Source organism: Equus caballus, chromosome 15 (assembly GCF_041296265.1).
Source record: "Equus caballus isolate H_3958 breed thoroughbred chromosome 15, TB-T2T, whole genome shotgun sequence".
Lineage (NCBI taxonomy): Eukaryota > Metazoa > Chordata > Mammalia > Perissodactyla > Equidae > Equus > Equus caballus.
Genome location: NC_091698.1, coordinates 79,265,235 through 79,292,464, shown reverse-complemented (window position 1 = coordinate 79,292,464; position 27,230 = coordinate 79,265,235). Strand labels below are relative to the sequence as shown.

At 38.7% G+C, this 27,230-nt stretch overlaps 1 protein-coding gene across 29 annotated transcripts in view; it reads left to right on the top strand.

Moving 5' to 3' along the window:
• LTBP1 (latent transforming growth factor beta binding protein 1) overlaps positions 1-27,230 on the top strand; it is a 382,661-nt gene that overhangs the window by 288,817 nt on the left and 66,614 nt on the right. For all 29 annotated transcript variants that reach the window (XM_070236510.1, XM_070236508.1, XM_070236507.1 and 26 more), the window contains 3 exons: positions 86-208; positions 13,185-13,307; positions 18,769-18,894. In XM_070236510.1, the coding sequence (XP_070092611.1) occupies positions 86-208; positions 13,185-13,307; positions 18,769-18,894 (372 nt within the window). The remainder of the gene's footprint in view (positions 1-85; positions 209-13,184; positions 13,308-18,768; positions 18,895-27,230) is intronic.

The window sequence follows — 27,230 nt, the reverse complement described above, 5'->3', positions numbered from 1 at the left end:
AGTTTATAAACCTCCGTTACATGAATGATTAATAATATTTTTAAAGCACCACTTCTATAGTGTCTTTTTACTCTCTTGCTCATAGACATCGATGAATGCCAACACCATCATCTCTGCTCTAATGGGCAGTGCAGGAATACAGAGGGCTCCTTCCGCTGTGTTTGTGACCAAGGTTACAGAGCATCCGCCCTTGGGGACCATTGTGAAGGTGAGAATTGCTCTTGATTTCAGAATCCTAACATTCTAGAATCAGAGGGAAATCTGGACATCATCCCGACCTTTGTCCTTGAGCTCAACCTTTTGACTTCACAGTTGAGGACATTAGGTCCCTACAAAATACTTTCCGCATGGTCACACAAATAACACAAAGAAGTGAGTAGAATCCGGGTTTTTCTTGTACTGCTCGGAGCTGTTTTTTAGAAGAATTATACCAGCCAAATGAGTAAAGAGTCAGTTTAACTTTTCTCAGTTGTAGATGGGTTATCCTGGGTGTATAGTTCTGAACTATAACACCTTATTTATGCAGGACTAGCCTCCAAATGTTCCAAATAAGTAAATACAAGTTAATTTTCTAGATAACTGGAAAGTTTTTAAGAGCCAAACTATAACTCAATTTTGAGCTTTTTGCATAAAATATTTCTAAAAGATATCCCACATGTACAGCACTGTGTGGTCATTAACCACTTTCTCTACCTGCCGTGGCTCAGAACCTCTCTGAGGTGGTCGGAGCTGCTGAGCCAGTCTGTCACCAGCCTGTAACTTGTGAATTCTCTGTGTTCAGTGTCCACCCAAGTAACAGGTTTTTTCTAGCTCATCTGCTGATTTGCTGCATTTAGACCCTGTCAGTTGTGAAACCAGAAATGTGAACATGGCAGGGTTGTGACTCACATGGAGAGTTAGTCTCTGAGGCCTACCTTTGAAAGAAGTGGATGAACTTTTTAGTGAGTGGTTTTGTGGCATGTATTTCAATGGCCCCAGATACTTTTTCACTTGTCAGTCCCAGTAGGTTGGGAAAGAACCAGTGTGCTTTATAGCATCCTGCTTTTCTGACCAGAGAACTTGGCACAAGCAGTCACAACCCTTCTGGAGGGCAATTTGGCCAGTTTCAGAGGCTTTAAAATGTATATTATCATTGAATCAGTAAATAATCTTCTAGGATTTTATCCTAAGGTGGTAATATTTTCTAAAGGGTTAAAAACACCAGTGAAAACTTGTAATCAATATACCTATTAAAGAATATGCAAATGGTCAAATAAGTGATAAATGGAAATAATGAAATCTGATTGTCTGAAAAGTCTTCTTTGGGGAATTCTATAACATATGAGTGAAGGTTAATGATTCAACATGGTGGCATTCCAAGTGGGAGACACAGTCGTGTTTTGGGGAGCAAGTCGTGGAAGAACCTGTTCTTAGAAGTAAGTAGGAGGTTGGTGTCAAGATGGCAGCTTAGGCAGACTCTGAACTCACCTCCTCCCGTGGACACAACCAATTTACAGCTATTCTTGGAATAGTTACCCCTGAGAGAGAACTCAAAACTGGATAAAAAGAACGCCTGCAACAAGGGACAGTCCTAACTGAGGTGAAAGAAGCAGAAATTCCTTTCTAGAGAGAAAAATAGCCACCTTCATGAGTGGCAGAGCTTCACAGTCAGCCGAGAACAATCCTAGGGTACGTAGCCTTTCCTGGAGGAGGGGAGAACCTGAGTGGTGGAGCATTACTGCTATAAGTGTCCTTCGGACTCAGCACAGCTGAGACAAGCGTCATAACATCTGGCTTTTGTTGGCTATTAACTATAACAGGGAATACTCCTAGCAAAGCTATCAGACATAAGTGGAAAAAAGCTGACTCTTAAAGTCCTGTGCAAAATTCACCGATTTTGGAAAGCAACCTAAAATCACCAGAAAGAAAGGTGCATAGTCCTTTCTTGAAAAGAGAGTGACCTGATAAGCTCTGGGCACATCTCAGTGAGAGGTGAGACCTCTCCAGGGACTGAGACATTGGTGGCTGCCATTATTGTGACCTGGTACAGGTATGCTGACACAGATGCTGGCAGACGCCACTGGAGTTCTTCCACTGGCTGTTAGCCCAGGGTCTACGTCACCCACTAGAGCACCGATTTAATCCAGCTCAGCCAGGGTAGGCACCCCACCCTAGTAACTGGCCCCACCCAATTGCAAGCCCTCAGGCAACTTGTGGGGTCCCTGCAGGCAGGCTAGTGGTTCCACCTCTCCAGAACAGGCCATGCACAAGGAGCGGGTGGAGTGTGTGGGGCCTCTGCAGTGGGGCGACTGGACCCACTTCAGGGGGTCAGGACATGCACACAGACCAGGACTGTGTTGACACTGTGTGGACATGTGAGCCATGGGGCTTGTCAACTGCAGAAGACTTGTGCTTCTCAAACAGCCACAATGGGGATTGGCACCACCTTCCAAAACCTGAAGCAATTGGGTACTCTTGTGTGTAGGGCCAGCCGCACTCAACTGTAATCCTGAGAAAGCTGACAATCCAGAGGCCTGCAGCAATTGGAAGCCCCTGGGCCTAGCAGCCGCCCATACTGGGGGCCTACTCCCTTAACAGAAAAACTGCAACAGGAATGTGCTATTAGACCTTGCAGCCAACTGTGCTGGGCCTCCCCAACCCCAGTAAAGTGACTGAAGGGTCCATAGCAGCCACACACAGGTGAGCATTACAACTAGCCAGCCAGGGACTCAGCCTAGCCTCCCAGGGCACCTGCAGCCAGAGCAATGCTGCCACAACAGAAGGACACATGTAGCCCACACAGGGGTCACTCCTGGAACATTTGGAACTGCTGCTGAGAGGGAAGCATACTGCTGGGCCTCTTAAGGCATCTCTTACATAAAGCCACCTCGTCAAGATCAGGAGATGTAGTTGGCCACCTAATACATACATAGAAGCACAGAGAAAGAAGCAAAATGAGGAGGCAAAGGAATACATTCCAAGTATAGGAACAGGACAAAACCCCAGGAAAAGAACTAAATGAAACATAAATAAACAATCTACCTGACAAAAACTTCAAACAAAAAGTCTTAAGGATGTTAACTGATCTTGGGTGAACTCAAAATGTCAAGAAAGAATTGGAAAATATAGAAGAGAACCAATCAGAAATGAAGAATATGATACTGGAAATGAAAAATTCACTAGAGGGACTCAATAGCAGAAGAATAGATCAGCGAAGCTGGATGAAAGACTAGAGGAAATCACCCAAGCTGAACAAATAAAAGAAAGAATTAAAAGAGAACAGTCTATGGGAACTCTGGGATATCAAGAGCACTAACATTCATGTTACAGGTGTGCCAGAAGGAGAAGAGAGACAAACGGATAGAGAATCTATTTGAAGAAATAATACCTGAAAACTTTCTAAACCTAAGGAAGGAAACAGACATCCAGGTACAGGAAGCACAGAGAGCACCAGAAAAGATAAACTCAAAGAGGCCCACACCAAGACACATTACAATTAAAATGTCCAAAATTAAATATAAAGAGAGACTCCTAAAAGCTTCAAGAGAAAGGCAACAAGTGACATACAAAGGAAACCCCATAAGGCTATCAGCTGACTTCTCAGCAGAAATCTTATAAGCTAGAAGGGAGTGGCACAATATATTTCATGTGCTGAAAGGGAAAAACCTACAGCCAAGAACAGTCTACCTGGCAAGGTTATCAGTCAGAATGGAAGGAGAGATAGAGTTTCCCAGAGAAGCAAAAACTAAAGGAGTTGATCACCAAGAAACCAGTTTTACAAGAGATGCTGAAGGGACTTATTTAAGTGGGAAAGAGAAGACCACAAATAGGAACAAGAAAATTATCAAAAAAAAAAAGGCGATAAAATCACTGGGAAAGCCAAAGATACAGTAAAGGGAGCAGATCAACTACCTATGAAGATAATATGAAGGTCAAAAGGCAAAAGTACTAAAATTAGATATTTCAATGATAAGAGGGTAATGGACACACACACAAAATAAGAGGTTAGATGTAATATCAAAAACATAAAATGTGGGAGGAGGGGAGTAAAAGAGTAGAGCTTTTAGAAAGAAGTTAAAAAGACCATCAACTCAGTATAGATTGCTATGTATGTAGGTTATTATATATAAACATCATGGTAATCACAAACCAGAAACCTATAATAAATACACAAGTAATTAACAGAAAGGAACCTAAACATAACACTAAAGAAATCCATCAAACCCCAAGGGAAGAGAGCAAGAGAAGAAGAAAGGAACAGAGAAGAAGTACTAAAACACCTGGGAAAAAAGTAACAAAATGGCAGTAAGTGCATACTTATCAATAGCTACGTTAAATACCAGTGAACTAAATGTTCCAATCATAAAGCATAGGGTGGCCTATTGGATAAAGAAACAAGACCCATATATATGCTGCATACAGGAGACACACTTCAGACCTAAAGATACTCACAAACTGAAAGTGAAAGGATAGAAAAAGATACTCCATGCAAATCTCAATGAAAAGAAAGCTGGGGTAGCAATACTTACATCAGAGAAAATATACTTTAAATCGAAAACTGTAACAAGAGACAAAGAAGGTCACTACATAATGATAAAGGGAACAACCCAACAAGAGGATATAACGCTTGTAAATTTCTATGCACCCAACATAGGGGCACCTAAATATATAAAGCAATTATTAACAGCCATAAAAGGAGAAATAGACAGTAACACAATAATAGTAGGAGATTTAATACTCCATTTACAATAGTGGATAGATCATCCAAACAGAAGATCAATAAAGAAACACAGGCCTTAAACAACACATTAGACCAGATGGACTTAGTAGATATATACAGACCATTCTATCCAAAAACCACAGAATATATATTCTTTTTAAATGCGCATGGAACGTTCTCTAGGACTAATCACATATTAAGCCACAAAACAAGTTTCAAGACATTTAAGGAGATTGAAATAATACCAAGCATCTTTTCTGACCACAAAGGTATGAAACTAGAAATCAACTACAGGAAGAAAATCAGAAAAGCCACAAATATGTGGAGAGTAAACAAAAGACTGCTGAACAACAAGGGGGTCATTGAAGAAATCAAAGGAGAAATCAAAAAATACCTAGAGACAAATGAAAATGAAAATACAGCATGCCAAAATCCATGGGATACAGCAAAAGCAGTTCTAAGAGGGAAGTTTATAGAAATATAGGCCTACCTCAACAAATAAGAAAAATCTCAAATAAACAATCTAACAATACACCTAAAGGAACTGTAAAAAGAAGGACAAACAAAGCCCAAAGTCAGTAAAGGAAGGAAATAATAAAAATTGGAGCAGAAATAGAGACTAAAAATGCAATGGAAAGAATCACTGAAACCAAGAGCTGGTTCTTTGAAAAGATAAACAAAATTGACAGACCTTTAGCTAGACTCACCAAGAAAAAAGAATGCTCAAATAAATAAAATAAATAAAAGAGGAGAAATTAAAACAGACACCTCAGAAATACAAAAGATTATAAAAGAATACTGTGAAAAGCTATACACCAACAAATTGGGTAATCAGGAAGAAATGGATAAATTCTTAGAAACATGCAACCTTGCAAAACTGAATCAAGAAGAAATGGAGAATTTGAATAGACCAGTCACCAGTAAGGAGATCAAAACAAAAACCTCTGAAAAAAGTAAAAGTGCAGGACCAGATGGCTTACCTGGTGAATTCTACCAAACATTCAAAGTTTGAAGACTTAATACCTATCCTTCTCAATCTCTTCCAAAAAATTGAAGAGGAGGAGAAGCTTCATAACTCATTCTATGAAGCCAACATTACCCTGATACCAAAATCAGACCAAGGACATCACAAAAAATAAAATTACAGGCTAATATCGCTGATAAACATCAATGCAAAAATTCTCAACAAAATACTAGCAAATCGAATACAACAATACATTAAAAAGATCATACATCATGATCAAGTGGGTTTCATTCCAGGGATGCAGGGATGGTTCAACATCTGCAAATCAATCAATGTGATACACCACATTAACAAAATGAAGAATAAAAACCATATGATCATCTTAATAGATGCAGAAAAAGCATGTGACAAGATACAGCATCCATTTATGATAAAAACTCTGAATAAAACAGGTATAGAAGGAAAGTGTCTCAACATAATAATATGACAAACCCACAGCTAATATCATTCTCAATGGAGAAAAACTGAAAGCTATCCCTCTAAGAACAGGAACCAGACAAGGATGCCCACTGTCACCACTCTTATTTAACATAGTATTGGAAGTCCTAGCCAGAGCAATCAGGCAAGAAAAAGAAATAAAAGAGATTCAAATTGGAAAGGAAGTAGTGAAACTGTCACTGTTTGCAGATGACATGATTTTGTATGTAGAAAACCCTAAGGAATCCACTAAAAAACTTTTAGGAATAGTAAATGAATATGGTAAAGTAGCAGGGTACAAAATCAACATACAAAAATCAATTGCCTTTTTTTACACTAACAACGAAGTAGGAGAAAGAGAAATTAAGAATACAATCCCATTTACAACTGCAACAAAAAGAGTAAAATGCCCAAGAATAAACTTAGCCAAAGAGGGAAAAGATATGTACACTAAAAACTATAAAATATTGTTGAAAGAAATTGAAGAAGACACAAAGAAATGAAAAGGTATTCCGTGCTCTTGGATTGGATGAATTAACATCGTTAAAATGTCCTTACTTCCTAAAGCAATCTACAGATTCAGTGCAATCTCTATCAAAGTTCTGACATTTTTCACACAAATAGAACAAAGAATTCTAAAATTTATATGGAACAGCAAAAGACCCTGAATAGCTAAAGGAATCCTGAGAAAAAAGAACAAAGCTGGAGGTATCACATGCCCTGATTTCAAAATAGACTGCAAAGCTATCGTAACTAAAACAGCATGGTACTGACACAAAAACGAACACACAGATCCGTGGAACAGAATGAAGAGCCCAGAAATAAACCCACACATCTATGGAGAACTCATTTTTGACAAGGGAACCAAAACCATACAGTGGAGAAAGGAAAGTTTCTTCAATAAATGGTGTTGGGAAAACTGGACAGCCACTTGCAAAAGAATGAAGGTAGACCATTATCTTACACCATGCACAAAAATTTGCTCAAAATGGATTAAATATTTGAATGTAAGACCTGAAACCATGAAACTCCTAGAAGAAAACATAGGCGCTACACTCTTTGACATCAGTCTTAGCAGCATATTTTCAAGTACTATGTTTGACTGGGCAAGGGAAACGATAGAAAAAATAAACAAATGGGACTATGTCAAACTAAAGAGCTTCTGCATAGCAAAGGAGACCATCAACAAATCGAGAAGACAGCCTAACAACTGGGAGAAGATATTTGTGAACCATCTATCTGATAACGGGTTACTATCCAAAATATACAAAGAACTCATTCATCTCAACAACAAAAAAACCTAACAACTAAATTAAAAGATGGACAAAAGATCTGAACAGACATTTCTCCAAAGAAGATATCCAGAGGGCCAACAGGCACATGAAAATATGTTCAACATCGTTAACTGTCAGGGAAATACAAATCAAAACTATAATGAGATGTCACTTCACTCCAGTCAGAATGGCTATAATTAACAAAACAGGAAACAACAAGCATTGGAGAGGGTGTGGAGAGAAGGGAACCCTCGTACACTGCTGGTGGGAGTGCAACCTGGTGCAGCCACTATGGAAAACAGTATGGAGATTCCTCAAAAAATTAAGAATAGAATTGCCGTATTATCCAGCTATTCCACTCCTGAGTGTTTATGCAAAGAACGTGAAAACACGAATGCATAAAGATACATGCACCCCTATGTTCACAATAGCCAAGACTTGGAAACAACCTAGGTGCCTATCAAGGGACAAATGGATAAAGAAGATATATATACCCAATGGAATACTGCTCTGCAGTAAAAAACAATGAAATCTGGCCATTTGTGACAACACAAATGGACCTTTGAGGGTATTATTATAAGTGAAATCCTCATAGGGAGAAAGTCAAATACCATATGATCTCACTCATAAGTAGAAGACAAAAACAGTGACAGACACATAGAAACAGATTGGATTGGTGGTTATCAGAGGGGAAGACGGGAAGGAGGAGGGTGAAAGGGGTGATTAGGCACATGTGTTGTGATGGATTGTAATTAGTGTTTGGGTGATTAACATGATGTAATCTACATAGAAATCAAAATATAATGATGTGCACCTGAAATTTACATAGCGTTATAAACCAATGTCACTGCAATAATTAATTAATAAAAAGAAGTAAGTAGATGGCAAGGAACAAAGTAAGGCCCTGAAAACCTAAACTGAGCACCAGCATCTCTTCTGCCCTAATTCCTGGGTAACCAGGCCGTTGAGTAAGTCTTGGGTAGTGGGTCCTCGTTTGAAGGCATGTTCCTCTATTTTGGCTGTTTTAATGTGTAATTATCTCCTCAGAAGTCCAAGATTTTTATTCTAAAAATATCCACTCCGCGAAAAGCCAAAGAAAAACTTTTTAGTTAACTTACTTGTCATTATTAATATATATGTTCCGTAAGAAAGCTTCTTTGGGAGTATATAATCAGGCCCATTACTCTTAAAGTCAGGGCTAATTTCCCTCATTTTCTGGGTTATAAATAGGACTGGAGTCCACTCAACCAATTCAGAGCTCCCTTTGAAACTATATTAGCACTTCAGCCTGCTAATTCCCAACTAGTCCTGTTTCCGACCCTCCTCAGTGCTATTTAGTTGTAACTAACTGAGCTGTGACTGGTCACATGCCTCTCACAGCTGTGGGAGGAAGAGCCATCTTTCTTGTTGGCTTTTATATTTACATGTGTAATTTTCCTCTAATAACTCTGGCAAAGACATTAGTTTCTTATTCTGTTATCCTACAGTCCTGCCAGCCTTCTCCTAGAGTCAGAATCTCAAATATTGTGCTAATTTCTGTGTGCTTCTTACTCCAGCATGCTCAGTAGCCACTTGGTCTGTGATGATGGGTGGCCTCTCTTGTCCTGGGTATTAGAGGTCTTGGCATCTCAGCTTTCAGAGGCCCTGCCTCTGACTTGTTCCCCTTTCAGGCACAATCCCCACTTCCATGCACCTTCCCCAGCCCCTTGCTCTAGTTGCTCCGTGCTACTCCCCTGCAAAGGCTAAGAACATTCGTGATTTACTGTCTTCCTGGGGCCCTTCTCTCTCGGTCATTTCTTTGTGGACCAAATCAAAAAAAAGTGGGAGAACGAGCTAGTATATCTTTCCTTCTGACATTTCTTTCCGAGTTAGAATCATTCACTTATTCATTGTGCATTTGTTCAACAAATATTTGAGTGCAAATTATGTGCCAGGTGCTGTTTTAGATACAGGATATACAGCAGTAAACCAAACAGACAAAAATTCCTGCTCTTGTGGGGCTTACATTTTAGTGAGGGAGATACCAATAAACATGATAAATAAGTAAAATATGTAGTTTGTTAAATGGCAATAAATGTTACAGAGAAAAATAAAGTGAGGTCTACTGGAGGGTGCCAAGGGAGGGAGGGTGGTGATCTTAAAGAGCCAAGCAGAGGCTTCCCTGAGATGATGGCGTTTGATTATTTATGGGAAGAGCATTCTGTTCAAAGGCATAGCAGATGCAAAGGTCCTGAGGTGGGCTTTATAGAAGACCTTAGGAGCCCAAATTGGGTACTTTAAATTTGTGATGCCAATAATGAGTATCCAAATGAAGATTTCTGAAAGGCAGTTGGGCCCATGCATTTGTAATACAGGGGGGATGTTCTGAGCTAGGAGTTGTCAGCATATAGACAGTGTTTGCAGCCAGGAAATTGGATGAGCTAGAAGAGAGAAGAGGTTCAAAGACTGAATCTTGGTTCCTCTTTAGAAGTGAGGAGGTGCCTAGGAGTAAGCAAAGGGAATTGAGCGAAAGTGGCAAGGGCGAAGGAAGGAAACCAGAATCCAAGAAAAGAAAGTATTTAAAAGAGGAGGGAGTGTTGAACTGTGTCAATCATTGCTGCTTGGTAAGATGAGGACTAAGAATTGACCAGGGGATTTAGCAAGGTGGAGATCGTTGGTGACATTGACAAATGCATTCTCAGTGGAGAGGTGACCAAGACTGACTGACGCCTTCCTTAAAGCCTGTTACCCAGCTCCTCGTAGGAATCTACCTTTCCCACCACTCCGGGTGATGGTGCAGGGCAGTCCCAGGTTGGGCTCTCTCAATGTTCAACCTACTCTGTTTTTGCTTTTGACGACAGATCAGGGTCTTGCAAAAAAATTTTAAACTGAGCCAGACTTCAATGTAATGCACTGAGTTTTAAAATCTATACAGTTATTTATAAACACTTAAAATAATGCTGCTTTTTCCTCACATACGTTATTCCTCTTAAATTTTTGAAAATGAATGACAAGCAAGTTACTTTAAAGTGGTGTGAGCAAAACTAATTATACTGAGGCAAACATTTAGATAATGGAGTGCTTCTCTTGTTGCTGAAATTCATATTCTCAGGATTCTCCTTGATCATTTTGGAATTGAGATTTTTCACTTAACCTTAATGCTCAAATAGGCCTTTTCTCACTTCGTTATCTCAGTTTCCTACAGAGCACAGAAAGGTAAAAAGGATTGTCCCACTCAACCCCCATTAGGATAGCTCTGGAGCTGTTAGAATCAATGTGGAACAATTAGAACTCTCGTACCCTGCCTGTGGGGATGTGAAATGGTACAGCCACTTTAGAAAACAATTTCTTCAAAAGTTAAACCTACAATATGACCCAGCCATTCTATCCCTAGGTATTTACTCAAGGAAAATGAAAGCATATGTTCACACAAAGACTTACACATGAATGTTTATCAAAACTTTATTCGTAGTAGCCAAACTGTAAACAATCCAAATACTCATCAAAAGGTGAATAGGTGAACAAATGTGGTACCTTCATACAATAGAATGCTACTTGGCAATAAAGAGAAGAGAGCTATTGATACACACAACAACACAAAAACAGATTTTGGATGAATCTCAAAAATGCTGTGCTGAGCAGAAGCAGCCAGAAACAGAGGCACAAGGAAACCTTTTGGTTTTGGTAAAAGACAAACAAAAGAGACCTTTATTTTTTTGGTGATGGTCGGTCCAGTTTATTTATTTAGTATGTCTTTTATGGAAAAGATTCATAAACAACAGTAGACTAGAATTTATCCCCATTTGGCACAATCACTATTCAAAATCATGAAATTAGCAGAGAGTTGGGGCTTAAGAACTATTTTCACGGAATTCGTATTTGAAAGCCTATTCTCAATTAACCTTAGTTCCACTTTAAGAAATCTTGATATACCAAGTGTCAGTTAACTCGTGAATAAAACGTTTGATGGCATACTCAAATTTCATAGGAGACACTTATTCCTCCATTCTATTATCTTAATTGTGCGTTGTGGTTCCTTTACTGTCTTTTTCACAGCAATTATCACTCCCAATGCGTGGAGTTAATAGGAATGGAGATCTTAAGGTCAGAGTGGAAAAAAGAGTCAAAGGAAAACATCACCAAGCTTTATGTTTATCACTACAGGATGACATTCTTACAAAGATATCTCATCTTTTCCTTAAAATGATTGCATTTGCAATGACTTAAGAATCCAACAGTGGATCCCAACAGATATAAATTGCTAAAGAAATGCCTATACCTTGATTGTGATTGTCGTCACAAGGACATATCTTCATTTGTCAAAAGTCGTTGAACTGGTTTCTTAAAATTAGCTGCATTTATTGTGTGTAAATTTTACTTCAGTGAAGTTAGATAAACAGAAGAAAAAGTGATAACCTGCTTTAGTTGTGACAAAGTCACATCAGGTATGTTTTACATTTTAGAGTCGCAGTCAGAAACATTTTAAATCTGGGTGAATATCATAATTTCTTTTTCTTTTGCTGCAAAGAAATTATAAGGTACTTTCTTATTTCCCTTTTAGTTATCCCATGAATGGTTCAGAAGCCAGTTAATTGGTCGATTGGATTCTATGAGGAAAAATTACTTTGGTGTCCCCATATTTTAACCAAACAGCAAAGAGAATAAGAGAGACTACAATAGTCTCCATGTTCACTTGTTCCTGGAGCTTCTCATATGTTTTAGCAGCAATCATAATTATTTGCAAGAAATGCCACAATATAAATTCTGAGAAAACAAGGTTTTATGTCTTAGCTTTCTTCAATGCTAACAATTTAAACCCTGCACAGACAACAGAAGAAGGACTCATGGAGTGTGTTAGAAATAATGAGCCCTGACCAGGAGTAACTGTGGTAATAAACAGCCCTCGTGAGAGATCCGCCTGGCATTCACGCAGGGAGGGCGTCATTAATAGCCTCACATGCTCACCGTCAAAACTCGTTATTGGTTATGTAAACCATGTTTAGTTGCACATATGCTATAAATAGATACATGAAAAAATCCAGGCGACATCAAACCTGTTTGTGATAGCTACTGAGTCAGTGACTTCAAGGAGGCTTTTGATCTTGACGTTCCCTCTCCTGCCAGAAGCTCCTCTTCCTGCCCCTCCTTCACGTTCCACCCTGCTGTCAAGACTCCAAGTAAATTCCTTCTGTTGCATGAAGCCACCTTTGACCTTAGTGATATCTCTACTCTAAATTCATCTGACACCTGAAGTCGATACTATTGTTTTGACAAGTAAATTTTTTGAGACTTTTAAAGCAATTTGATATTTTATATGTTTATTTTTATTCATAGAATTTGGTTTTTTTGAACAATCATTTCTCTTTAGGGGCAGGGACCATGCCAATACTTTTAAATTTTTCCAATAATGTGTAATAGAGGATCTTATATAAACAGATGCTCAAGATATTCTTAACAATACATATGTAAAGAATATTTTCATTCTCTATCGTCCTCGAGAACATAACCAAGTAAATTATTGTTTGTTATAGAATTTTGACTTTTCCTCTTCCAATTAATTTCATTTGATATTAAAGCTTCAGTTTATACATTATTCAAAGCTAAAATCCTTTCACAACGTTTCGTTTTTAAAAAACTCTGAAAGTTAAAAGGTATCATCCATTTAAAATTATGTCTTATGAGAGATATAAAATAATGTTCATTTATGTGATTTTTGTGTGTAAATAGGAAAATGGTTAATTTCCGTAATGTAGGTTATTTCGTCTTTTAAATTTTTTACATTGACTCGTAGATATTAACGAATGCTTGGAGGACAATAGTGTTTGCCAGGGAGGTGACTGCATTAATACTGAAGGGTCATACGATTGTACGTGTCCAGATGGATTCCAGCTAAATGACAACAAAGGATGTCAAGGTAATTCTCTCTTTTTTTTCTGTCAGAATTTACATAGTTATTCAGTTCCTTGATGCTTCCTGATGATAGTCTGTGGTTTTACCACTTTATATGTGAATGAGCTATGGCAATTCATATTATTAAAATATCTTTCTTGGGTCTACAGCAAATACAGGAAGTTCTTGCTTTACCCTGAACCGTGTTAACTGAAACTTACGCGTTTTGGAACTGTGTCCTGGCTTTGCATGCTTCTCTGGTACTTTACTGTTCCTTCCATGGGCCAACCTTGGTATTTGATTCTAAATTCTAGCTTTTTTATATCCTTTATGGGCATATTTCATTTTGTCCCACAGCTGATATTTGTCTGTCCTTTTCCTGATCCCTGTTTTATCCAGTATCCAGCTATTTCTCTTCCTCGAAAACCTCATTAATTTGATCAAAATTATAGAGGACAGGATTTTATATTTTTCAAAGTGCCATCACATTGACTCTCTCAAACAGCGGTACAGTGAACACAGGGTACTAATAAGAACACGGCACCAATCACAACAGCAGCTTTAATGGAATACCTACTGTGTGCTGATTACTGTAGGTGCCTCATTTAATTTGTAGAGCATTTAGGAGGTAGCTTTTCTTACACCTATTTTGTGAACGAGGAATGAGGCTCAGAGAAGTTAATTAGCTTGCTTCTCCCTAATAAGCAATAGAGCTGAGCTCTGAACCCATGATCTTTTCCCACTACTCTTACCTGTGTTGCCAAACCAATTATCATTGCATTTATAGCCAAAAGAAAGAAGACAGTGAGGTTGTGTTTTTTCCCAGTGTAACACATTGAGTTATTGTTGATGCTGGGACTCAAAAATCAGATTGTCCAGATCCTTCGTGTCAACATTTTTAGCTACACCTGGCTGCCCCGCAAGTTTGCCTATATTGATTAGTCTTAATAAATCCATGCCTATTTTCTCAATTGAAAACTCACACTTATATTTACCTTTACACTTATTTATTTCTGATACCTGGGTAAATATTTTTTTCTTATTGTTCCTCCACCATTATGGAACTCTGTAGTGTATCCCAGAGTGCATATAAATAAAGGATTTGGGGAGTTGTTTTTCTTTATCTCCTGCTACTGGACATGTATGACTTTTAATTCTGGATTGTCATCAATTATGTCTCCTCTCATGTGTCCCATGTTACTGTATTCTTGAAAGGGAAGATGGTGTCTACTCTCTAAGGTGCGGTACTGGGATAATATGACATCCTATATCCACATCATTAGCCACACCCCACTCTATGTCACTGAGGGCCTTTGCCTCAAGACCTTTTAAAATTAATTCCCTTACTGATCTGGAGATTTCAATATACTGCAGTGTACCTCATTTCATATCATATATTTAGTTGCCATCAGAACACATTAAGGTGAATTCTGATGCAGAAATCAAATGCGCTTGGATTTAATGCAGTATAAGAGAAACATTTGAATTATAAATTTGTGAGAATATTTCCATTTTGGGACTTTTACATCTTAACAAAATGAATCTTGATTTATATAAAAATGCCAAGGGACGCCTAGAAAAACCCACCTGAATCCTGTTTTTATTTCAGACATTTGGACTTAAAGCAATATTTTCTTTTCTAGTTCCTCTCTTGTCACAACTTTTTGACTGAATAGAGGCAAAACCACGTCTTGTATAAATAGACCATGATTTCATATTGCAGATTTTATAAACTTCTAGAGTTAAGTCACAAGGAACTAATTTAGTCATATGATTCATTAATTGTGCTACTATCTTCTCTCAACTCATTAAATTTATGATTTGGTATCAACTCAAATATGTGACTGCTCCAAACATGTATATTGACTATAAATCATTATTAAATTGACTTCCTTCTCTATCCCATTAGTGATTCCTGTTTTCCAGAATAAATTAATATCTGCTTGAAAACTTAATTCTGAATGAATGATAAACATTCCTGAGACAGGTTTTAGTACTGTTTAAAGAATATTATTGGGGCTGGCCCCGTGGCTGAGTGGATAAGTTCCCGCACTCCACTTAGGTGGCCCAGGGTTTCGCTGGTTCGATCCTGGATGCGGCATGGCACTGCTTGTCAGGCCACGTTGAGGCGGTGTCCCACATGCCACAACTAGAAGGACCCACAACTAAAATATACAACTGGGTACTGGGGGGATTTGGGGAGAAAAAGCAGGGACAAAAAAAAAGATTGGCAGGAGTTGTTAGCTCAGGTGCCAATCTTAAAAATAAAAAGAAAGAATATTATCTAAGAATTTGCTTTATCATGCGCCTTCTCGGATTAGGGGCTGTATATAATGGCATGTACACTCAACTTGTTTTGAGTCATGTCTTTTTGCTGTGTCACTGGAGGCAGCCTTGTGATCTCTCACTCTGCCTGAAGTTAGTAGCTTACTTCTGTCTAATCCCATGATCATGGCAGCATTCTGTACATAGGCATAGATTTCAGGGTTTGTTTTAATACTGAAAATTCATGACAATGCTCATAACCGTGGGACATATTTGAATAACAGTGTGTGACAGGCTTAAACTTTAAACCTTACCTAATAATTTGAAGATGGTTCCATATTCAGTAAGACATTTTCAATTGGAAGTCTAAGAGTCTTTTCCCCCAGGAAAATTAACGGTGATATACAGACAGCATGGAAATTCCATGTTAATAATCTCTTTAGGAATGTGGCAGCCTACATTTGAGATTCAGAATACACTTTAGTTTCACATTTTGACTTACACATGCCAGATTGTGAATTTCTGTGGAATCTCGGACCCATGAAAGAAACCCAACTTAAATATAGTCTGGCTTTCAGCTGAGTTACTAGCAGCATAGTTTAGAAATGCCTCAGTAAGTACAACCCAAATTGAATGCATATGTTTCTCTAGTTCCAGATATTCATGTTGTTCTTTCTTAGTGGTTTCCTGGAAAAAAGTCTGGGAATTCGTCTTCAGTTCCTGTCATCAAACTTTTTAGACAATTATTTGTTAATCAATGACTTCTCTTAAAGCAGGAACTTTATGCACATCATTCCCTATGCCAGGTTGCAAAGCTGGCAGCTTTTAAAGGGCCACATTGAGGCATAGGATAAAATAAGAAGGAGGTCTTGGTTAACCTCTAGGACTCCGCAAGATGGATGTAGACCTTGGGCTTGATCTCCAGGCCCGTGGAACCTTATGGCACCTTATTGCCCAGGTAGAGCTAACTCTAGGCAGCAGTTTGGAAAGAAAGAATGGAACTAAAGGCTAAGAGACGGTCAGAGTTAAAAAAAAGATGACCAATCTAAGGTATTATCAGTAGGTAGAGAACAAACATAGAAGATATCAGAGATTTTATAAAAGAAGTGAAGAATTTCACAGAGTGAAATCATATTGAGAAATAGTCAAGTAGAAAATGATTCATTGCCTTTCCTTGAAATATTTTAAAATGAATAACAATAACAAGAATAGGAGAATTGTTAAGAAAATATGAGTAGTTCCTGCTAGAAGTCTGAATTATACCCAGATGGAAGGGTAAAGAGCTCAGGATTAGTATACAGAGATGGATACATCAGTGATATTGCCAGAATTCTTGTTGTACAATGAGATCAACAAGGCAAAAAGAAAAGCCCCAGGAGTTCCTGGATGCAGGGAGAGGGGTGACTTTATAGAGAGGAGAACTGCAGGGCTGATGGCTGAGCGTGTTCTAGAGGTCGCTAGGAAGGGCTTGTACTCTGTGCCTTTTTCATGTTCCCGTTAAGCTTTGCAGTTATTCATGTTGGCTCTTGCCTCCCTTTTTATATTGTGGACTTCATAGTGGCAGGGGACCCATCCTATTCAACCTGCTCATAGGAGGCATTCAGTAAATGTTTTTAACTAAAGATGGACTTCTAAGAGGATCAGTTGAGGACCTCTTTAGTAAGAGATAAAGGAGAGCCTAGGAGACTTGAGGAAGACAGGAAAATGACCTTAGTAGGGCTACTGCCTGGATGGTACGAAGGATAGTTTTTATGATCCCAATTAACTAAGAGAACCTTAACCAACCACTGTTCATTTAGTAGAGAAGGAACGTAGCTGTGAAATTTGGTGGTGGCCAAACATTACTAATATACTATTAATGTGCTGTACTAGGAGTTGAGGACTCAGTCAAAATTTGCAGTTCTCCTCAAGGAGCAATCAGTGTAATGAGGGACACAGGTGAGTAAAACAATTAAAACGCAGTGCAAGTAGGCAGTTGCATGTGTCAGTACCAGTGTGAATAGGTGAACTATTCTCCAGGATCCCTTATGTTGTCAACTTGAGCACTGTTAGCCAACATAATTAGGATTGGTTTGAAAAAACATTTCACTTATGCCAAACACCTTGTGCGTTATCAGTCATTGGGCGTGCATGATGACCCTGGCCATGGGGAGCATAATCACTCTTCATTGAGGACAAGCAGAGTATAAGATAGTCAGCACAAGTTTTAACTATAGCATGATTTGTTCATGAGACTTAATAATAGTAGCTACCACTTTTTTTTTTTTTTTAAAGATTTTATTTTTCTCCTTTTTCTCCCCAAAGCCCCCCGGTACATAGTTGTATATTTCGTTGTGGGTCCTTCTAGTTGTGGCATGTGGGACGCTGCCTCAGCGTGGTCTGATGAGCAGTGCCATGTCCGCGCCCAGGATTCGAACCAACGAAACACTGGGCCGCCTGCAGCGGAGCGCGCGAACCTAACCACTCAGCCACGGGGCCAGCCCCAGTAGCTACCACTTTTTGACCCTTAGTTGTGTGTTAGGAACTTGTGCTAAGCTCTTGACCCTCATTCACTAATTTTGTCGTCACAAAGCTGTACAAATAATAAGAGGTTCCCTAGCCTAAAATGCCTTCTTTTTCTTTCATTTTATTTCTTTTGTCCATTTTCAAAGAAATATAGATTGGGATCTGTTTCATTTATATATTCAGCAGACATTTGCGAAGTGCCATTTATGAACCAAACCTTTTAAATAAGACATGTTCAGCCTTACTCTTAAGAAGTTCGCATCCTGGAGATAGATAGGCATGGACATGACGAGATGCTGCAGGCTACAACAGAGTTGTGTGCATAGCGGTGGGAGAGGACCGAGGAGAACACAGAGTTCTCACTGATGAAGAATATTTCGCAAAGGAGTTGTTTATTCTCTTAGAGACTCCACTATGCCTCAAGCCTTCAATATGTCTAAACAAAGGCTACCTTTGGGTTGAACCCATGAAATGGCCTTTTTTGTATGTTGCAAACGGTTGAACATTGGCTATTTCATATGATTCAACCTCATTTCTCTGTCACGACAATTCAACTTGTCATGTGGTCTGGTGTATGCACAAATGGTGTAGTTGTGCCACAAAATAAATGTCTGACCATTTTGCAATAGCTTTTGCTCACTGTGTGTCTGTCTGATATCATATGAAAAGACAACAGATTTTTTTTTTCAAGCTTTTGGAACTCTTTTCAATTTCAGATACTAATGAATGTGAACAGCCTGGAGTCTGTGGTCCTCATGGAGAGTGTCTCAACACAGATGGTTCTTTTCACTGTGTCTGTGAGCAGGGTTTCTCAATCTCTGCAGATGGCCGTACGTGTGAAGGTAAGATAAACTGTAGGAAATCATGTAATTTATTGCACTATAAGCAGAGAGAAGGTTGCTTTCTATTTAAACGGGCAAAGACTCTAAGACACTAAGAGGTACTCAGAATTTAAGGCCTCAAAGCGTGTATACGTCAAGGTGACTTCTCCCTGAAATCACAGCTCAGGGGTTGCTGGGATTTACAAACAGGATAACCTAAGGTTATGAGGGTGAAAATACTCAGGTGATTCCACTACTGGTACTGAATTAATGAATCAAAATGTGCAGGAGGTAATGATTTTAGGTGTACTTGGGAGACCTGGAGGAGAAGTGTGGCACCCTCTCTGATGTAACTCGAGGCTCTGCCAGATTTGATTATGCTTCATATAGCTCCTCCTATCACTCGGCTTATAAAATTATCTTGCTTGATTTTTCTCTGTACCATTGTCAGCAAAGATTTTTCCGGAGTCATTCCTCTGATATCCTTAGCTCTAAGCCAGTATTTTTTCTTACCTATCAGTATTTTTTATATCCTAAAAGCTACTTAAGTTGTAAGATATTAAGATAACACTGTTGGTTTCCTGTTTGCAACCTCTGTATGTTTACGGTGATAAACAGTATTGGTTATATTCATAGGATTTATGTTCCCTATGTCTTATTATAGTTTCATAAATTGAGGAATAATTCACCTGAACCTTTTTAAAAGTAAACTGAAAAGATTCCCAAAATTATAATTTCAATCCATCTCTTTAAGAATCTAGGTTATCAAAACCCAGCTATGTCTTAAAGAAGTAAATTGTGAAGGTTCTGTTCTGGCCTGTGATGGTACCCAAATGCGTTGCTCTAAAAAATGGTGCAACAGGAAGTGCCTACTCTCCTTGCTCATACCACAATGGAATCAAGCCGAGGAGCAGTGACCAGGTTCATCTGAAACTAATTATTATATTGGGAGGAATAAACTGATCTTATAAAAAGCAGGAGATTGTTGAAATTGCTCTCCTGCTGAGCAGACAAAACATTGATGCCAGATTTGGCTTCAAGTGAAAGAGAGATAGTGCCGAGTGGGACTTGAGCAAGCAGACTTTGAGGGGTTTGGAAGTGATCAGAAGTTGGAAAATGGAGAAAAACATCGTAAAAATGTAGCCATAAGAGATTTACAAGGACTCCATGTTTCAGTGGTTCGAGTTTTACATTAATTTTGTATTTAGAGCTCTTAAAAAAGACATTGCGTGAAGGCGTACATTCTTCTGGAGAGATCCCTGCATTCCGTGGTGGAGGGATAGAGTGGGAACCCATCTGATACAACCGATTTGCAGAATTCGCGTTTCCCTGTGTTCCAGAAAGCTGCAGCTTTGCTTGCTCAGTTAGCTCCATGCAGGGATGGTAAAGGCTTCCTTTGCTGAAAAATGCTTCGAGTTATAACTGCTGATGGTTGTGCCATGCAAACACTATGTTTCGAAGAAACGTAAGTCATCTCCAGCGCTCACTAGTCAAAGCTATTGTTCCAGAAGAATATACTGATATAAATAGGTTCACATTTATTTTGTCTTTTATACTTAGTGAGTTTTCTTTAATTCTGTATCTTTTTAAATACTGATTTTGGCAACTGGAGAGTTACATAATCACTCTAATTTAGTTTCAGTTCTAATTTTGTTAGGCATTTATTTGAAGACTTAAATTTGAAAATGTGTTTGTAGAAAACTTCTAGTGCTTTGTAAATTACTATACTTTAGTATACTTTCTTTGATACTTGGTCCATATATTTTTACTTCAGAAACTGGACAATTTTACAAGTAATAAAATAGGTAATTTATAATATTGTGTTGATATATGGCAGTGTAACCAGAAATCTCCCTAATTATTAGGCATGCTGTTCTCTTTCTAGAATAAGCTTTGCAAAGCTTTCGTTTTTTATGAGCCTAATCCATTGTATTAAACTGGTCCAAATTTTCTTTTGTTGGACTTAGTCTGAAACTTGTGGCAGTAGCAGTATGTCCTGACTCTACCGCTGGCTGTGGTGTAGGATAGAGCCAGCCCATGTGATTGGGATTCAGCTATGGAGCTGAGGTGCATAGTACTTGAATTAACATTGAGAAGCGACAGGCACTCTTACTTTATGCCCTTCCACCAACTTTCTTCTGAACTTCTGGTTAAAGCAGCCAAAGCCATGTGGACGCTAGGGCTGGCATACAATGCTCTAAGCAGGGCTACGTGAACCCTGGCTAGCTGAGAGAAGGAAGTCTCTTCCCTGATTTCCCATGGCATGGAGAGTTGTCAGCATCTAGTCACAGTTGTTGAAACACAATGAAGAGGCATCCTCTGTCAACACGAGCTGCCTCCAGTATCAAGTAGCACAGCAGATTCTATAGAAATAAAAACAGCACCACTGGCTCCTTCCTTTCCCTTCGGTACGTGGTGCTCTGGGAGCATGTGCCTGGGAGGGGAGGGAGAAACACCTTGCGTCTCCCACGTGAGATAAAGAACAACAGTGTGACTCGAAGTTCATGTGGAGTGGGAAGTAAGTGGTGAGTGAGTAGCTAGTTATTCATTTATTCATTCACTCAACTAGCAGTTACAGAGGGCCTGCTTTGTGCCAGGCACTGTTACTCTTCTGAGGGCGAAACATACCCAGTTCTCGTCTACATGGAGCCTACAATCCAAGAGAGGAATCGGGGATAAATCAGTAAATAATACATATAGAGAATTATGTTTTTGTATTTAAATAATATAACATCGTTATCCTTTATGGATATAGTACGGGGCGTCACATGCCATATGTAATATAATGCACAGGATGTTTTCCCAAGTCCTGCACGTGGGTATCAGAAAAGTGTGGGGGAATAAGACCCTTTGATCGACTGCCTCCTCTGTGCTTGCCTTTTTTCTCATGACTACATTTTGTCTCCTCCCACCACCTTCTTTCCAAAGCTTATATCTTGTGTAGAAAAGCAAAGGAGACTTTTTACTTCTTTCACTCGGCTCGTTGTTATATATCCCAATTTATCTTATCTGTTTGTTTTAAAAAATCAGAATTCTTTTGCTCTTTTTTTCTTTTTTTTATTGTGCAATTTCAGTTCCTAGGAGAAATATTTATCATCCCATTTACAAGCTGACTCAGGATTTAGTTTCTTCATCAGCAGAATGTGTATGAGTGGGAGAAGAATAGGGAAACTTGTGACAGTCAGATACCTAGGTGTCACATCCGTTCCCTGACCCTCATGGATAAGTGCCTCCTGGTCTCTGACTTGGCATCACTCCATTGACGTTCCTGTTTGCATGCTGCTCTCGGCCAGGAGCAGCTGTGCTCTCCCAGTTGGGCATCCAGGTTGAGTGCGAGCTTGCATGACAACAAGTGGAGTTGGGGACATCAGACTTCTCTAGAGCTCACTGTGCTTTCCATCATGGACACACGATAGAATGATGATGCTTGTCCAACAGGGACCTCGAAGAAGCCCAGCAACACAGGGAGCATCATTGGCTCACAGAATCTGGTTAGTCATGGCTAATTAGGCTTCCAAACCATGATGAAAATCCCTCCCTAAAGCCTTGTCTTTTAAAAAGCATCCTCATTCTTTCATTCATTTGACAGATATTTATTAAGTGTATACTAGGTACCAGCTACTGTTCTAGGTACTGGGGCTATGCCAGCGAACAAAAATATATCTCCATTTTTTTTTTAAGCAATGAACTAATAAGTAAACTGCATATACACTACAAAGTGATGAAGCGCATGGGAAAAAAAGAGCAAAGTAAGGGAGGTCTGAGCGCTAGAACAAAGAACAGTAAGCTGGTACAATGCTAACCAGGGTGTTCAGAATTGACCATTCTGCCTCTATAATGTGGGTTTAAGAAAGAAATATTAAAGTTTTGTGTCTGAGTAACAAATGAAGCCATATTAAGTACCTTTTTCAAACTGGTTGTCCACTGGCTAAGAGATAATAGCTTGTGAATAAATAGACAAGAGGCATGAGATTGTCTGCTGAGAGAGCTTTTTTCCTGTTGCCAACATGAATTCTGTTGTCCAGAGAGCAGAATAAAAAATCAGAGTATAACACCAAGAGCAAACCCTAATGTAAATTCTGGACCTTGCTTGGTAACGACGTAGCTCAGTATGTTCATCGATTGTAGCAAATATACCGGTCTGGTTCAGGAATGTTGATAGCGAGGGAGGCTGGGGAAGGAGAGGGCTGTTGGGGGAATATGGGAACTTTCTGTGAAATTTTACTGTGGACCTAAAACCACTCTTAAAAATAATCTGTTTTTAAAAATCAGACCTTTCTGAAATTACCTATTTTTCATCAGAAAGGGAAAATCAAAACCTTTAATTTTAATTCTATATTCTACTCCTGTATTTTCCTCCCCCGAACATTGTTTCTCATTTTTCAAAATAATACCCCAGATGGGGTACCAATTCTAATATTGATTAAAAAATTGAGAACTGTAGGATTGGAAGGGGACTTCTTGTAACATCTACCCTGAACTCTGAATCCCAAAGTATTCAAAGAATCAATCTACACAGACTCGGATCACATAACCTTTTTAGGTATCTCCTATAAACCACTTCTTGCTCACTCATCCATTTGAAAGGGAAAACGTAGCAAATGCAAGTGGTAAAGATGGCTAGCTTCTTGAAGTTTACTGAGAGCAGTGATAGCAGAAAGACTAAAAGAGGTTGGGTTCAAACGGTTAGGCCAATTTTGTGTTCATTGGGAACCAGAAAATACAGTAAAGGCAACTTTTGCCAAATCAAAGAAACGAAATTGAATTGGGAGCAAGTGTGGTTTTATTTTTGGAGTTTTAGGTACATTTTCTACGAACAGTGTAGAAAGAAAGTATAAAACCATGTTGACAATGCTCCAAGGCAATTGGTGGTTTTGTGGCATGGAGATAGAACTTTATATCGATCACCAAAGAGAAAATATTTTTGAGAATGATTTAGCCAAGTAGGATATTGGAGTACCCTGACACAATGATATATTACATCTGGCTGCTGGACCCAAAGATTTTTAGGGTTTTTTTTTTTTAATAGTTTTAGGGTCGGAAACTGAAAAATCTAGTGAGAGAATACAACCTGAATGTTTTCTTACTTTTCTAAAGAAAGGGAATTTAGGTTGACAATAGAATCTTTTCTCTCCCACATGTGAGAAGAAAAAGGATCATACGACATTCCAGGTAAGGAAGGGCAGTGGCTCCCCATTATAAACGCTACTGTTCTTCACACTCACTCCTCCTGTGAATGTACTTCTGCAGAAGTGAATGAAAATGGATGTTTAAATCATTAGGGAAAGAGCTGAGGAAATTTTGCTGGAATAAGCTGCTTTTGGACCTGGAATACATATTTTCCATGCATTGCTTGATTGTCTTCTGTATATCAACATTTTTATAAAGAAATTCATAATAGTAGCAAAAAAATTCAAGAGCTCTTCCTAAGCCTTTTATCACTGCCGACCTTTAAAACCCCAGAGCCATGGAAAATCATCTGTTCATAGAAGGAGAAGTAAACATTTTCCTTGCAGCCAAAAAAATAGACATGAAACTGCCAGAAAGTGAAGTCTGTGAACAGGCAAGCCGCCTCTCACGCCTTCTCCTGCCTCCCAGCTCACATATGGGGCACCGGGCTTCCTACATCTATTTTGATGAGTCTTTTGACACCACCACCAACCGAGTTCTTGGTAGGTCATGAAAGGTTGTTGTGAGCAGCATTTTTATGCTTTAGACCTAAATTATAATGCTTAATATATTGATTCCAGAATCAGTTACTTGTTAGGCGTCTAACTAATAGAATATTATGTGGCTGTCTTAGACTCCCAGGGTACATGGACTGGAGGAACTTCATATCTCTTGATTTCATGATTTTGTTAAAAGAATAGCAGTAATAATAATAGCTAGCATTCACCGAGTTCTTATTATGAGCCGGACACTCTAATGAATTTTACCTATTTTCTCATTTAATCTTCACAACAAACCTATGGGTAGGTTACGTATTAATTGTATGCTTTTGGCTGCAAAAAAACTTAAAATAAGGAAATTTATTATACTAATAAGAAAGTCAGAGATTGTCACCACTCATCTCCTATAGGTCTTTATTCAGTGAGCCCTTTTCTGACCACCCTTTCTTGCATTCACTCACCCTAACACTTCCTGTTCCCCGCTCCGCGTTTTTTTTAACTACCTTATTGTAATACTTCTTTGTCTCCTTGGTGGATTATGGTCAAACCCCGCTGCTAGGCTGATGAGACAGGAGTCTTTGTTTTGTTCACAGCTGCATGCCATTGAGAATAGTTAGGGGACAATAAATATTTGGTGAGTGAATGAAGGGATGAAGAGACAGTCTGTAATCATCCTGGGCTATCAGGAAAACAGGCATACGATTACCCCAAATTGAGTATATTGTGCACATTTGTGAAGCCTTCCCTATGTTTTGAAGACTTAATTCTCTGAAGCACCCCGTGCATAATTGTTGGGTACAGCAGTGGTCAGGAAGTTAGACTGGGGAGTCCAAGTACATGGCCTTGAACTTACTCCAGCGCTTCTAACCTGCATGAACTTGGGTAAGTTCCTGAAGCTCACGTGCCTCGGTTCCTCATGGGCATAATGAAGATACTAATAGTACCTACATGGAGTTGTTGTGAGAATTAAATATGTTGATGTGCGTTGGCAAGTATCAGCTTAGAATGGAGCCTGGCCCTTAGAACATGCTCGAGGAATGTGAATTATTGTTGGTATTTTAGCACTTCTTACACTGGCACCCTGGTTCTTGCTGTTTGTTCCCTTAATACGTGGGCACCTAAAAGGAGGGAGCATTTAACCTATTTTTGTATCATCAGTGCTTACAAAATGAAGAACACACAGATTACGTAAGTATTTGTGAATTAAATCATCTGGTAGTTGTAAATCCAAGTCTGTATATAAATGAACTACTATGTTGTATCTACTTTTAAACCCCAAATTTATTTAAAGTCATGTAGAATATAATACAGTAACTCATTTATACATAATTTGCTTTAATTCCCCACCCTTTGTTTGCCTTAAGAGTTCCATATGACTAACTTTCCCCATTTACCCCCCCTTTCAAGTTTTAAATGTTTCCCGTATCAGTTGCTAGTAAACTGATGGCTGGCACTGACGCTTGTTTGCGTTTAAGCATTGGAGTTATTATTTCTAGAGGCACACTGTCTGTTTTGTGTGGTTTCATAACATCTTTCTTGGCCTCCTATTTGAATATAGAAAGAGAAAAATTAGAATAGTGAAAAAAAATGGGAATTTTTTGGCTGATTGTGTGTTGCCTCTGGGGCCTAAGTGTCAAAAAGATGAATCTGGGGTTTGATGTGTTTGGCCTATACTTAGGGCTTTCTCCCAGTCCTCGCTGGCAGCACCTCTTAGCATAAGAAAGACTGTATGAAAGGAGGAAATGTACTGCATGGCTCTAAAGTTAGGATAAGATGTTTATTTTTTAGAAAATCTCAGGTATAAAAATATAAAGCTATTAAATTAATGCAAAGATAATCCAAATGGTTATAAATATGTTAAGACAAAATAGCAGGGCTTTTTAAAAACTTACATAGTGTAAAAACACAAAATTTATATCTCACACATTATCTTTTGCGAGTAATTGTGGTAGGAGAAATATGCAATTGAAATTCAGGATATTTTCCACAAGTATCCTATGGAAAAAGTTCTAAAGAATGGCATGGAATTTATTCATAATGGAGAATTTATTTGAATACTCCACTTTCTATGATAGTCCATTATATAATGGGGATTATTAGAATTATTCTTTACCTTCAGGAATGGAAAAGTTTTTTTAAAGTTTCTCATTTCTTCCCTTTAAATTTTTAGAAATGTTTCTTTTCTGTACTATATTCAGATTCTTCTTGTTGACTTCTCCGGTTTTTATATAATAATCTGTCAGTCCATAGTAGAAAGAAATAGGAAGGGAATGGCTTTTTTAGTTCAGAATACACTTTGATTCTCTTTTTCTCGAAAGAAACGTAGATGACTTATTGTTTACAGATTTTGCTTTTGTGAGAAGTGTTTTGTATCTCATTAAAAATAGACTACTTTTCAACTTAATTCAGGATTTTTCCTTTAAATGTCACAGATAGTCAGTTTAGAATTTTAACCTGTAATATCGAGGTTTCATTGTAGTTGAACAAACATCTGGCACAGCCAGTGGCCTCCCCACGCAGCGCCTCTCAGCTCCACCCCGTGTCCCCATTCTCTGAGTGGGAAGATGTGAGCCCAGTGCAAACTGCAGACTTTCATAGCTGTTTAGTGACACAAATGCCCTTTCCAGCTACAGAGCCTTTGTGAGCTCCCTCAGTAAGGAAAATGGAGACAGAGCACTTTCCCCGTTT